The following is a 14,210-nucleotide window of genomic DNA, read 5'->3' on the forward strand; positions in this document are numbered from 1 at the left end:
AATTCGCTGTTTATTATTTTGCTTGCAAAATGTGTTTTTTATTGTGTTCTTGCTAATTTCTTTTATATGTATGAACTATGATAATAATAATGATAATCCTAATAATAATATTAATAATAATGATAATGATAATGATCATGATTGTCGGGCAGCTAACACAATTGCACGCCTCCTTTGGGCTGCAGCAAAGTCCTCATAGTTGCCGCGACCACGCCCTTTGTCGTGTGTTTTATGATTATTATGTCCTCCCCCCCCACAATCCCGACTGATCCGTTTGCCAGAGCAATAAATGATAAACTAAACGAGAACAGAGTTTGGAACAATTGCGATAATTAAACGATTCCTTTTTGTATTTCCATTGTTTTCTTTCTGTGCACTCAATGACTATGCGATAACGGTACACGGCTTAAGCCATTGAGCTAATTGTCATAACACACATATATACGATAGGAATATGCATACAGCTATACGATAAACATTTACATACCCATACCTATACATATACATATTAGGCGCACTGTAAAGTGTTAATATTATCAAAACAGAAAACACGCAAAATAAGTTGTTGATGGCCTTTTGTTGTGTTAATGCGTCTAGAGCACCGGCAATTGCCATTGTATTATTATTATGTATTTGGGCGCGTCAAACAATGTGCACCTGCCTGAAGCAGCCTGCTCGGAGCCGTTGTACACTGGTGGCGAAAAAAGTTGTCCAACTGCGCTTGAATGGAATCCTAGTGGCAGAAGTTTAGGGAATGTTTTTTCGGTTCTTTAGTCTTTTGACTTGAGTAATGCTAGCACAATTATTAAACGCATTTTCATTTTATTTTATTCATTTTCTTTTGCTTTTCAATATGTGAAAATTATGAAAATTTTAAATCAATTTCGTTTTCTTAAATTTTGAAATACTAATGAAATCTAGGTGTAATTTATAGTCGAAATTTCATTTAAATTTTGAACTATTGTCAAATTTTAAAAGTATTGTTATGAGGAAATTTGAGTTTTCTAGTAATAAAAAATAATAAAATACAAAAATTAACTATTTTTCTACTGCAAATAATTTTTATAAAATTCACCAAATCTGAATTGCTTTAAAAATGTTAGAGAGAGACTTGAAATTTCAGTTGGTGTCTCAGGTATAATTTAGTAGAACTGATACAGCGCGACACTTTTGCTGGACGGCAGTGTAGGGCCAACATGATTGAATTATATTGTCATGCATACGAAAACGATTTACGTAGATTTACCTACAATCTGTGCGTATGTGTGTGTGTGCGTGTGCGTGTGCATGCGCACTATATAAATATTATATCTATGTTAAATTATGCAAATTGTAGTATAACATAGCCTAGCTAAGTAAGTCGCAGCAAGCGAGTAATTTCGAATTTCGGCACCGATGCGGAGGGGGGAGAGACACTAGGCTTACCAAGAGAGGGAGAGACAGACAGAGAGAGAGAGGGGATTAACTATAGTTGCCTAAGTTCAATGTGTTTCTTAAACTAAGTTGTTAACTGTCTAAATATAAATATACACGTAAACATATACATATGTATGTATGAGTGTGTCTCCATGTTTATCTATGCATGTGAATCGCTAGTTTACACACTTGCACTCAATGCAAAAACACAAAACACAAAACTGATAAATTATATTTTAATGAAACATCAGCAATGCATTTTGATTCGCGCCTATATAAGACCCAAAGCCGATTCCACTGCAATCGAGCAAAATGTTTCAGTTTCTATTGCTTGGCCTGCTGGCAGGAGTCGGTGCATGGGGGACGGAGTACTTTGAGAACTATTATAATGAGATCGACGTGGACGATGAGCTGGCCGAGGTGAAGACCCGCAATGCCATGTCATCGCCGCGGCAGCTGTGGCCCAGCACGAGGATCTACTATCGCATCGCCAGCGACTGCAGCCCGGAGGAGGTGGCTAATGTGCACACGGCCCTGGCCACGTTCAACGAGCAGAGCTGCCTGCAGTTCGAGGAGCTGACGGGCCCGGCTCCTCCCGGCAGTCGCTATGTCTACTATAAGAAATCGGATAGGCTCTGCGGCACTCGCATTGGCTACAATCCCCTTCCGGTTTTCGGTTCCGGCTCGCACGATGTCCTGCTCTCTCCGAAGTGCATGGCCGTACCGGGCATTATACAGCACGAGACACTGCATCTGCTGGGGCTCTACCACGAGCAGAGTCGTCCCGATCGCGACGATCATGTTGTTATCGATTACGATAACATTCCGCGCAAGTACTGGCCCCAGTTCATGGCCACCTCGTCGAGCACCACGACCACATACGATGTGCCCTATGACTTTGAGAGCGTCATGCACTATCCGAAAAACGCCTTTGCCACGGATCCCAGTAAGCCCACCATACGCGCCCTGGTCGATGGGGTTCCCACGGAGCGGGAGATGGGACAGACGGTGGGCCCCACTGAGGGCGATTTATTCAAAATACGCAAGATGTACAAATGCGATCAAACTGCACAATAGAGAAAGGAAAGAGAGAACGAGAGAGAGAGAGAGAGAGAGAATTAAATGGAGAAAAAAGTTGGCAATAAATTTTAAAAATTAATTAATTAATCATTTTTTATTAATTTTGTTGAGAAGCAAAAAAAAAAAAAAAATGTTTGGAGCTTTATTTGATATTATTCTATTTTTTTATAGCCCCAAGGTCATGTTAGATGTCTGCTTTGATACGTTTTTATTCGATTAATTTAATTTAAAAAATATAAAAATGAACAGAAATTTGAATAGGTCACATTCTCATTCAGATTCGGAAATTTTACTACAGTCTCACTCCATGGCTTTACCATTCCAGATAAGAGACCTGAATTACTACGAATACTAACAGGTTTAGACATAAATGGGCAGTTCTCTAAAATATATGTATATGTATTTACCTTATATTATATTATATTTTATTTTGTATATTCAAAATTCAATAATATTATAATATTCTTTGGTTATTATATATTTTTAAAAATTAAACAGAATTTAATAAATAAATATATTTTTTGAAAATATTCAATAATTTCCCCTACACAACTGACAAGTTAAGTTGAAATATATATGTATGTTTCTAAATAAAATGATAAATATCTGTAAATTTAATAAATGCATCGAAAGAATATGCCCGGCTGCGGCTGTTGCTACTGTCTTAATCCGTTTCAATTTTGTGCCAAAGTGTCAAAGTCAGTTAACTGAATAGTAACTGGGCTGTGAACCAGTATTGTAGGGTAGTGTGGGCTTCGGTTTGATTTGGGCAGACAGCCAAGGAAATGAGTGTGAGCAAAGTGCTTAACGAGTGTGAGAGCCAACTGTCGTTACCAGTCCACAGATGTGCATGTGTGCGAGTGTGTGTGTGGTTAGAATAACCAGCAAATATGTAGCTTTGTCTTTGAAAACAATTCAAATTCGAGTTGCATGCATCAATTGTGTGTATTTTGAAACTGTAAATGTGTCAAAAAAATAAGAATAGCAACAACAAATGCTGACCATAACTTTGGACTTAAGAGCGTTTGCATATGAAATGTGCGCCGGCATGGCTTAAGAGACGGCTAGGCACCAGAACTTCGAAACTTCGAATGTCGAAAGAGCACTGGAAGCAAGAATAGAACATGTTGGCTATGCCTGGCACCACTGTGCTCTAACTGTGGCATGGCAAAAGCTCGCTCTCTATTTCGTGCTCTCCTTGCGCTCTCTCCTTTGGCATGCTTTGGCTCCGCCGCCTCGTTGGCTGTCGGGCGCTCGGCACTGCCTTGGCTCGTTTGTTGTGGTGTGTTCGAGTGCTTCATTCAGTATATTTAGTGCAGTCGTGTCGTTCGGTCGTTTCAACGGGACACCCGCATCGCTTTGGCCTAGTGAAAAGACAATTCAGGCACACACCGTCAAACAAACAGCCAGCTCTTATACACTGATACGCGCAGTGCTTTAAATGTGTGTGTGTACGTATCTCTGTGTGCTTTAGGTGCGGCAACGAGCTGAAAGTAAAAGTTGTTCAATGTGCAACGGTAAATAAATAATTATGCTATCATACTAGTCAACACATAACATCAATTTAGTCAGTGTAAGCGAGAACGTGGGAGAGAGAGAGCGAGAGATAATGTCGATGCAAATAAATATGCAACATTTAAAGTGAAGTGTTTGATAATATGTAACAAGAAAATGTAAAAATGAATTTACTCCATCTTATTCTGCGCAAGAAAAAAGTGTTAAATTAACAGTTCTTGAAGTGCGTTATAACTGTTTTGTGCACAGTGGAAACAGTGGCTCGCAGATTTAATCACACATCCGCAAACACTTCATGCACGTGGGCGAGTGCCCAGCCAAGGGCAGCCCCGAACAATATAAAAGCCCAACTTTTTGTTGTTGTTTTGTTTTGATTTTGTTGCTCAACCCGAAGGCCGCACCAAAAATAAATGTTGTCCTTTTTGCCCTTTTATTTTTTGACCGCCAGGTGTAGCCCGAAATGCTTTAAAATACCTTCACGCTAAAAAATCAATTCAGAAACAGTTGCCAAAAAAAAGGCGTAGCTATAAGTTTCGACGTTGTTACGGAAAGGGCATCCCTATATAAATAAGATGAAAAGTGTTGTAAAACTATTTAATTTTTAATGAATACGTAATTCCAAATGTTTTTGCTAAGAAACATTTTCGATGAACTTTTTTAACTAATTTTGGATTAGTTTTCGGGTCTGTTAGCTGCTCGCCTGTCACATAAATTGACGGCAAAAACAAAGCCATAACAATTTGCATTTCTAATAAAAGCTCGTCCTTTGGCTCGGACCGCAGACAGGGAGTTAAAAGGAAAATATTAAATGCATGAAGGGTTGCCAGATCTCCCATATACGTAAGCCTGCGAATTACGACCGGTGGAAAAACCACTGAGAGAAAAAAAGACTACAAAAAAAGAAAATAAAGTAAAAAGGGATAAGGAAATTATTTTTACGCCGCATTTTATGCTTCGGTTTTCTTTTGACTGGACGCCATGAGCGTAAATAGCCCCCATACCAATTCGGTGAAACTTTATCCTTTTTTTCTGTCGCTTTTTTGTTTGATTTTTATTCTGTGGGATTTTAAAGCATGTTGAATGGCTTCTTTAAAGCAACAACGAGTGCGAAACGAAAGACAAAAAACCATTTAACACCCGTTTTCTATCTATAGAAAGTTTAACATTTGGAATAGACAATTGAGTTACAACATCAACATCATCAGGAACATCTAATATTCACGCATTTCTACTCAAATTACTTAAGGTAAATTCCACTAGATTCATAATCTAACGTAAGATAAAATTGTTCCTCTTTAATTGTTTGGATAATACAGATAATCGCTTAAATGCCTCAAAGTCTCTCACCTCTATTAGAAAAGCAGAACCACCAAAAATTGGTTTGATGTCAGGGCGGGGGATTTGTTTCAAGAGCAAGCGCACGTGGATTCTAATTTTGGGTTGCTTAACTTCGTTTGCGGTTTATTTGATGATGAGACACAGTATAGATGCTGAATAAGCGAGAGATAGAGAGAGAAAGAGAGAGAGAGAGAGAGAGAGAGAGAGAAATGAATAGATGGAAGAAAGGAAGAGAGATGAGTTAGAGGTACATTGTGTTATTTTTATGGTACCTAAGCTGCTCAATTGAATTACAAAATGAGTTGTCGAAGTAGTCGCCGAGCGAATACACTTGAATTAATTAAATTTGTTGTATGATATAGAGACTTGACCCAATTAAAGTAGAGGAATGGATTGTTTATATATAAATGGTATATATGGTATATATAGCTTATGGTTGATATAAATAGTACATGTGGTATTTATGATGTATATGGTTTATATGGTAAAGATCGTGTATATGGTATAAATAACTATATATCAGAATAGACTAGCTAAAGATCCCATATAACTAGTTTAACGTTCAGAAGTGCTCAGTCTTTAAATTCTACGAAATATGTGGAATATATTCAAAATAGAGACGGAGACGGAGACAGAGAGAGAGAGAAAGAAAGAAAGAAAGAAAGAAACAGCCATATTTATAGCCATAGCTTGACTAAACTCTTTGTCCGGACTCTTTAATTTCCCGTTATACCTCTTCAGCTACACACAATGCCATACTCGAAATACCCTAATTGGAATATAAAGGCCAATTTCATGCCTCAAAGCTTGCGAATAAGTTAATGCATTCATATACATAACAAAAATTCGGTCTGGTCCACTGCTCCATGGACCCGAATACATAATAATTACGTAATGCCCTACAAAGGTGACAGACAGAGAAAGGCTTTACTTATCCGTACACGGATTTAGCATTGACACCAAAACCTTTTTCCCAGTCTCATTCTCTTTGTCAACCCTCTCTCAAAAAAAGGAAAACAAATTGTCAAAATGACATTTTCGTTTTTAATCTGTTTGCTCGCATCGGAGCTAAGCTGTGAATACAATAAATACTTGGACTTTGTCATTTTTTTAAATTTGAATATTGCAGCGAATGTGCCGTTATTTTATGTAAGCTTGAAGCGGATTAATAATATTTGTTTAATAATATCAAACTTTACTTAAGCGTTTTTTGTCCAGCTCTTTGGGCTATTGCCAGCATTGTATCACATGCAAAAACACATTTGCAACAAATGCCATTCTCGAATAATTAATATGCAAATTTAAAACAAATAACACGGATGCATTGAAAACAAAGACAAAAAAATAAAAAAACAAAGAATGTTGGCAATAAAAATGAGCACCTATTGTTTTAAATGCGGCCAATAAAATTTATTATGCATATGATAAATGTGGAAATTGCTCAACAAAAGAAGCGTTATTAACTGCAACTGCAACTGCAACGGCAATGGCAACGGCAACGCCAATTGGAATTGCAACTGCTGCAGCAGAGGTTGCTGGATAATTAACGTAAATTTTTATTGGCCAATATGCATTGTTTTTAATCAAATATAATTACACGGCCTGCATATTTCAATAATTAATTGAAGGCGCAGGGGCGTGGCCAGCGCCAAACTCTTTTGTTTTAACCCCTTTTGACAGCTGTCAACGATGTCAATGACCTGGATATGGGTATATTGCTTGGATATTTGTATTTCGAGAGGAGTATATGGGTTTTGCAGGGATATAGAAGGAAATTCCTAGACTGTTTATATTATATTGGTATGGGCTTTAGACAGATGTATAAGGGTATTCCTAGCCTGTATATGGTACATAGGTAAAAAGGGACAACCCTTTTGAATATAAATTTTAAGTTTCACGTCGATACATCGCTTAGTATTTTTTGTGCAGGCATGGAACTTGACGATCTCGAAGAATTTGTAATCAACGAAAAATTCGTCTCTGATATGTAATTCAAAGTTTCATTTGAAAGGTTTCAATTGAAAGAATATAGAGGTCGAACTGCATTCTACTCGGGGGGAGTCTGTTCCTTCGTTTTCGGCTTTAAAATATTGGGTAACATGATCTTAAGTTCGAATTGCTTCGGACTATTTCCTAACAATGATAATAGAAATAGGCTATCCAAGCCAAACGAAGAATATGTCGAAAATTAAAGAACAAATTTTCTTTGTTGTGTTTCGTGTGTTAGGTTTGGCACTTCTGGAACCGCTTTAGTATATCAGATATTTTATGAATCATATTTTTCTATAATACTGAAATCGTTCATTATTTTCTAAATTTTTTTGTGTGATTTCTTTGTTAGGTTAGACACTTCTGGAACCGCCCTCGTATATAAGGTCACCTTTTTCTATAATCCTTGCATCGTAAACTGTTGCAGCTTTATCGTCCCGTAACTTTTCTTCTTTCTGTAGTTTTCCCCTTTGTTGAGCGAGTATCTTGCAGTCAGTTCAGTGCGATTACGACTTTTTTCACCTGTTTTATTGTTGTTTTCTGTTGCGCGGCTTTGGCCAACGCTTATTTTAATGGAAATTATAATGAAGCTCTGGGCTTTAATTATGCAACGAATGGGCGAATGGGTCAGGCACTTACAAGTTAATGCAACAGCAGCGTGATCTGCTTTTAGCTGACTTTGGCTTAATTCACTGCTCTGCCGTCTGTCGTCACTCTCGCTGCTGCTGCTTTTCCTAGCTGGCCACGTGGCGTATACGCAACGCGCGCCTTGACACTAATAATGCCTAACAAAAGACGAAGAAGCAGAACGCGATGATGATGAAGATGAGAAGATGAAGCAAAAGGAAATAGCTTACAGCAGTCGCTCAACCACTCGCTCACCTTGGCTTACCTGTGCCACAACTGTCTGATTGTTGGCAAGATGAAATGCCATTGGGGCCAGCCCAAGCCCCAGCCAGACCGAAGCCAGGCCAGGCCAATTTCTTATGTACGTCAAACGCTGGCAAAGGACTCGGAGCTGCCATGTGGCATGCAGCAGCTGTTCTCGCTGTTTCTCTAAATAAATTTGTTTGCTGCTTTTCTTTTTATTTTTTGTGTTTCTTTTTTTTTTTTTTATTCCCGAGTTCATTCGAGCATTGGACATTTCATTCTGCTGGATAGTTTTTGTTGCAACGTGTTTTGGTATTTTGATAAACCGATTTTTTAAGGAATTTAAGTTGAATGTAGATTCTCTTATTGGAATTACTAATATTTAGATTTTAGAAATATGTTGGAATAGAGTTCGGAATAAATTGCAATATCCAGTTTGACTATATAAAGTACGGATATTATGATATTATGAGTGTATTACTCAAGAATTTTCAAGAATATTCAAAATGGCGCTTTACGAGAGTAAGACAAATATAGCTGTTGTTGAACGGGATCCCAGGTTTTAATGAGAGAGGATGAGATGGCATGTAGGCCACTTGTGTTGCTTGCAAGCGAATATACAAAATGTTAAGAATTGAGAGGCTATATGAAAGGAGACCACATACTGGGAAGTCTCTATATAGATCTTGGCTCTATATGTAGGAATATGAATATGGAAATTATTATAATCATTAATTTTACATGGCAAATTTGCTCATAGAAAGCAGCTGGGAACAGGGTATTTTATAGTCCAGGGTATTTTATAGTCGATCAGGCATTTCTACGCAGAGCATTCGCACTAGTTAATTTCATACATTTTTAATTGGTCAATGTTAAAAGAGCATTACTAATGCATATTTAATGAATGAAGCCGACCATGTCGCGGACTTTAAAGTAGAAAAAGGATGTCTTTACTTATTTATACGCATTCTCACGTTGGGTGACTTGATACTAATTAAGAGCAAGTGAACATTTCAATGTCTCAATTTATATGTCATTAAATATATGATAGGATTCTTCAGGCAGCTGAAGCCGTCAGAGAGCTCAATTTTCGCTGGTTTATTATAAACATTCGCCCTCAACCCGAAGCAAATGAAAACCATCTGACCTTAGACAATTTTAATAATGCAAATATTTTAAGATTTATAGAATGTTGCGGGTTCTGCGCTAATTCAGAGCCAGGCCACAAATTGAATTAAGAGTTTAATTAATTTAAGATGTTAAGCATAAATATTTCCGAGAAAGAAGAAAGTAATAATAATAAGAATCTCTTCGAAATGAATAGTTTCAAATTGTTTTGAGCTTTTCACAAAGTTAAAACTCGTTGCACAAAAGTTTTAATTAATTATTTGGTTTTCAGAACTTCACTTAGTTGGCATTTAGCAAAGTTTTGTTACTAATTGAAGAAGAGTTAAATTAATTGATTGTAAATATTGATAGAGCTCAGAGATTTTTAAAGCTCAATTGAGAAACTCGCTCTCTCTCTCTGTCTCTTTCTCTCAACTGAGCTTTTTGGAACTCTATTAAAATGATGTCTACAGTATATTTTTAATGTATTTGCAGCATTTACGCTGAATCGACACAAATTCAAATCAAATTCAATTCTTATTTATGGCAACGGTCGTAATTTAAGTGGAATTACATAGATTTCCATTAAAAGTATTTATGCTGTCGCCTTCAGACCGTCGCATCTGATTATAATTTTTGGAATAACTTTTCGCTTGAGAGGTAAAACATTTCGAAATTGTATTTCACTCTGTTTCTCTCTCTCTCTCTCTCTCTCTCTCTCATTCTTTGGTATTTGGGCAGTTGGAGAAACAGATTCATAAAGGCAACGCGTTTGAGAGCTAATATATATAAAATATTTTAGTCTCGCTGGCTCATACCTTAGCTATATAGATACAAATACAAACACACCCACATACCCACACACACAAACACAGAGAGTATATTCAGCACGTGCCGGCATATACACACACAAAATTCCATTTATTTTGACTTTGACATTTGAATTTTTAATGAAATTCCAAATATTTTAACGCTGACTTTTTTGTTTCGCTTTAGCTCTGTATTTATCGCTATCTCTCTCTTACACTTTCTGTCTCTCTTGCAGCCGTCGCTAACGTCGCAGAACGGACGCACGAAGGACGAAGGACAATCGCAATCAGTACGCTTGCCGGCCGGCAACGGCCGCTAATGAAGATGAAGTGATAGCCAGTGATATCGTGTTAAAGTGGAATTAAATAGAATATAAATCGCTGGAAAAATGACAGCGATTTCTCAGCACCAGCCGAGCAGAACAAATGCAAAGTAGTTTGCCAACATAGGACTTGGGCAGGCTACAAATAGCAGCAGCAGTAACAGCAACACCAACAGCAACACTCACACAGCTTGAACGGAAGAGGAAGAGGAGGCGGCGGCGGCGGCGGAGGAGGAGGAGGAGGAGGAGGAGCAGAAGAAGCGCCCTAAGCAAGCCGGGCAATTTGTAAGCCGGCTCGGCAATTTCACGCATCGCGGCAGCATGGCAGGCGCTAATAAGGCGGCCAGCCACGCCCCATTGTTATACAGTTGCCAAAAAAATGCCCATTCTCAGCTAGATTCGGAAGCGCCTACCAACTGAGCGAGCGAGTGACTGACTAGCCCCGAAGTAGCCCCCCCTTTTCACACACACACACACATACACATACAAAGGCGAGTGAAATATTATGGCAACTTTTCAAATGGAAAAACGCCAGCAGCAACAGCAGCAACAGCAGCAGCAGCAGCAGCAGCAGAAACAAACGAATTTAAAACAACGACAAAGACAGCAGCATACAGATCCTGCTGCAGATGTGAGTCCGGAGGCGCAGGACGAGCAGCACCGGCATGGGACATTCACAAATTGCAACCGGCTCTGGCCGACTACCTGCTCCACGGCAGCCAGCGTCGCATCTGTGGACTGCAGCAGCTGCCAGCGGGCGCTGATTATGCTCAGCATGCTAGTGGTTGTCATCGTTGTGATATCCGGCAATGGAGGTAAGTGACAGACAGACCAACTACATTATGCTCACTCGCATTTCTCATTTCACAGTTCTCATTTCTCATTTCTCAATTCGCATTCCCATTGCCAATCCCATTTCTATTTCCATTTCCATTCTCATTCCCATTCTCACTCCAATTCCCATTCACAGCAGCTTCGACTTTGTGGCGCGCCTCCATTTTAATCAAATTTCGTGGCCCAGTTTTTGTTTGAGCCTCGTTTGCCTGGCACAAATTGCAATTGTTGTCAAATTGATTTGACCAATTTCATTTATTGATTTCGATTTTCGATATCATTCGTTTCGTTCTCATGCCCAATGAGTCAGCGGCAGGAGCAACACAAAATAGAATAGCATCGACTCCTGCCAACTTGGCATTTTTCAACAATGCTTGGCTCGGCCTCACATCGGGTCTGGTGGCCCGAGTTTTTAGGTTAGGTAATTAATTTTCTTTCTGCCTCGTAAAGTCTGGGGAAATCAATGTTTTGGCCTGACCCAGGCGCTGCCAACTAGTTGTTGCTGTACTCAACTCCCTGGCGGTTTTCCCTGGCCCTGATTGAGTGGATGCGAGCCAATCCCTGAGTATCTGCATGAGTAACTGCAGTTGTATAGGTGTATATATATATATGTGTGTGTGTGTGTGCGGTCGGCCTTTCATTTTACTTTCATTTTTCATATGCCGTGCGCTCGCTTAATGACAAGCCCGCCTTGGAGCTTTGGGCCCTGGGCCACCTGAGTGTAGCGGATAGCCAGGCCGCATGATCATTAGCTCTTAATGAACTGGCAAGTCGAATGCGCGAGCTTATCAGATGATTAACATGAATATCATTAAATATTCAATATCAATTGTTTATTCAGTATTAAATATGTATTAAATCTAGTATTGTAATTAGAGTGTATGACATTGTTAACAAATTATGTTTCTAAGTATAAGCAGAGATTGAAGTGTATATATCTCAAATAGTATTAGGATCTCAAAACTTAATTATTAGATTATCTATCATGTATACTAATTATTAAGTCAGATAAAGGAATTAGAAAAACAATACTTGGTTGAAGTGTTTTTATTTTATTTGATTTTTTTTTATGAAAGTTTTTTTTACTGTAGTCAAATTTATTTTTCACAATATTTGCACAATTTTTCGCCCTCGAAAAAAAAGTAAATAAAAATAAAAAAAAAATAAATAAAAAAATAAAAATAAATAAATAAAATAAAATAAACAAGTAAGAAAGCTCTAGTCGAGACTGCTCGACTACGAGATCCCCTGAACCCTTGGAGCAATAGATATTTCAATAATTTTTCGCGTCTTTCAGCTTACACAAGAAACACACACACACACACACACACACGCACGTACGCACACACAGGCATACATACACACACACGCATACAGACACAAACGCATACACACATGATTATAACATGGAAATGCATGTAATTGCCAAAGCACAAGTCTCTAGTATTTGAAATACGCTTTTTACAAAAGTGAGGGTGAGGGGGTGAATTTAGAGGTGGGGGTTAAATTTTAACAAAAACCGAAATTGTATAAATTGCATATAAGCATACATTAAAAATTTGGAGACTCTAGCAATAAAGGTGTAGAAGATATAATTTTATAACTGGTTTTCGATAAGGTTTTTTATCGATAAAAAAAGATCGGGATGAGTTATCGATTTTTAATGATAAACTTGAGATGCGCGCTGTAATTACGGACATTTTAAAAAAAATTTGAAGTCTCTAGCTCTTATATCTTCTGAAATCGACGCGTTCATACATACGGACAGACGGACAGACGGACGGACGGACAGACGGACAGACGGACAGACGGACAGACAGACGGACAGGGCCAAATCAACTCAGCTCGTCGCCCTGATCAAGAATATATATACTTTGTGGGGTCTGCCACGCCTCCTTCTGCCTGTTACATACATTTCAACAAAACCATTATACCCTGATTTCCCATTGAAAATGGGTTCAGGGTATAAAAATAAATAAATAAAAAAAAAAATACAAAAATTGTTTTTAAAAGAAAATAAAAAATAAGAATATAACAATTCAATACAATAATATTCAATTAAATAAAAATCAGTTAAGTAATTCATATGAAGCAGTAGCAAATATTATTGAAACATAGAAAAGTTAATTGACTTTAATGCCTTTACAACTTCTTTCATAAATTTAATCAAACTTGGCTTACAAACATTTTCAAATTCATCCACAACAAACTGTCAGCAATTGTGTGAACTGTCAAAAGTCAAGAGTCTCAATCAAGAAGGCCAAAACAAAGCCAACGAAATGTGAATGCAATGAAATTTTCAAAGAAAATGTATTCAAATACTTCCCACTTTCAATTTAGCGCATACTTTGCACAAATTTATAAATAAAACAACAACAACAACAACAATAAAAGGCGCACACACGCGCATATAGCTTTAAATATTTAAAGAAGTTTGGTTTGTTGCGCCAAAAGAAGATGTCAAAAGCTGAACAACAACAACAAATTCTAATTTTTTAAGTGAATTTAAAAATTTAAAACTTTTTAGCAGATGTCATTGGAGTAAAAATACACATACATGATATCCCCCTCACACACACACTCAGTGAAACAGGAAAATGAGCAAAAAGTTTTGACATTTCAAATGTTTCTGACAACAACAAAGTCATGTTAATAATAACTGCGCGGGTGTAGCAAACTACAACAACAACAATAACAACAATGAAAACAACAACAACAACAGCAACAATCTAAACACAAAGCAACAACAGCAATGAGAGGAAGAAGCTCAGCAACAGGAACAACGCCTGCGGTCTTTGCTTGTTCGACGCTGACGCTGACGTCGACGTCGACGCTGAAGTTGACGCCGCGACATCAGAGCGACCCGTCACATGACTTTTTGATTTCTGCAGGGCGCTTTTAAGCCAGTGTATTGGAGTTCTAATTTATG

The 14,210-nt window shown here is 37.9% G+C and overlaps 2 protein-coding genes across 3 annotated transcripts in view; both read left to right on the plus strand.

The window, feature by feature from the left end:
- Positions 1-128: 128 nt before the first annotated feature.
- LOC108619849 (zinc metalloproteinase nas-7) lies at positions 129-11,018 on the plus strand. Its single transcript, XM_089474104.1, has 3 exons — positions 129-4,013; positions 5,166-5,257; positions 10,361-11,018. The coding sequence occupies exon 1, from the start codon at positions 1,729-1,731 to the stop codon at positions 2,491-2,493; it is 765 nt and encodes a 254-aa protein (XP_089330230.1). The 5' UTR covers positions 129-1,728; the 3' UTR covers positions 2,494-4,013; positions 5,166-5,257; positions 10,361-11,018.
- Positions 10,953-14,210, plus strand: part of dpr9 (defective proboscis extension response 9) — a 24,171-nt gene continuing 20,913 nt past the window's right edge. For both annotated transcript variants that reach the window (XM_089473919.1, XM_018016549.2), the window contains exon 1: positions 10,953-11,262. In XM_089473919.1, the coding sequence (XP_089330045.1) occupies positions 10,953-11,262 (310 nt within the window). The remainder of the gene's footprint in view (positions 11,263-14,210) is intronic.

The sequence above is a fragment of the Drosophila arizonae genome, chromosome 2 (assembly GCF_054131065.1).
Source record: "Drosophila arizonae isolate 15081-1271.41 chromosome 2, UAZ_ARI_1.0, whole genome shotgun sequence".
NCBI lineage: Eukaryota > Metazoa > Arthropoda > Insecta > Diptera > Drosophilidae > Drosophila > Drosophila arizonae.

Coding starts and splice junctions, on each gene's coding strand:
- LOC108619849 (XM_089474104.1), top strand. CDS start 1,729: ATGTTTCAGTTTCTATTGCTTGGCCTGCTGGCAGGAGTCGGTGCATGG.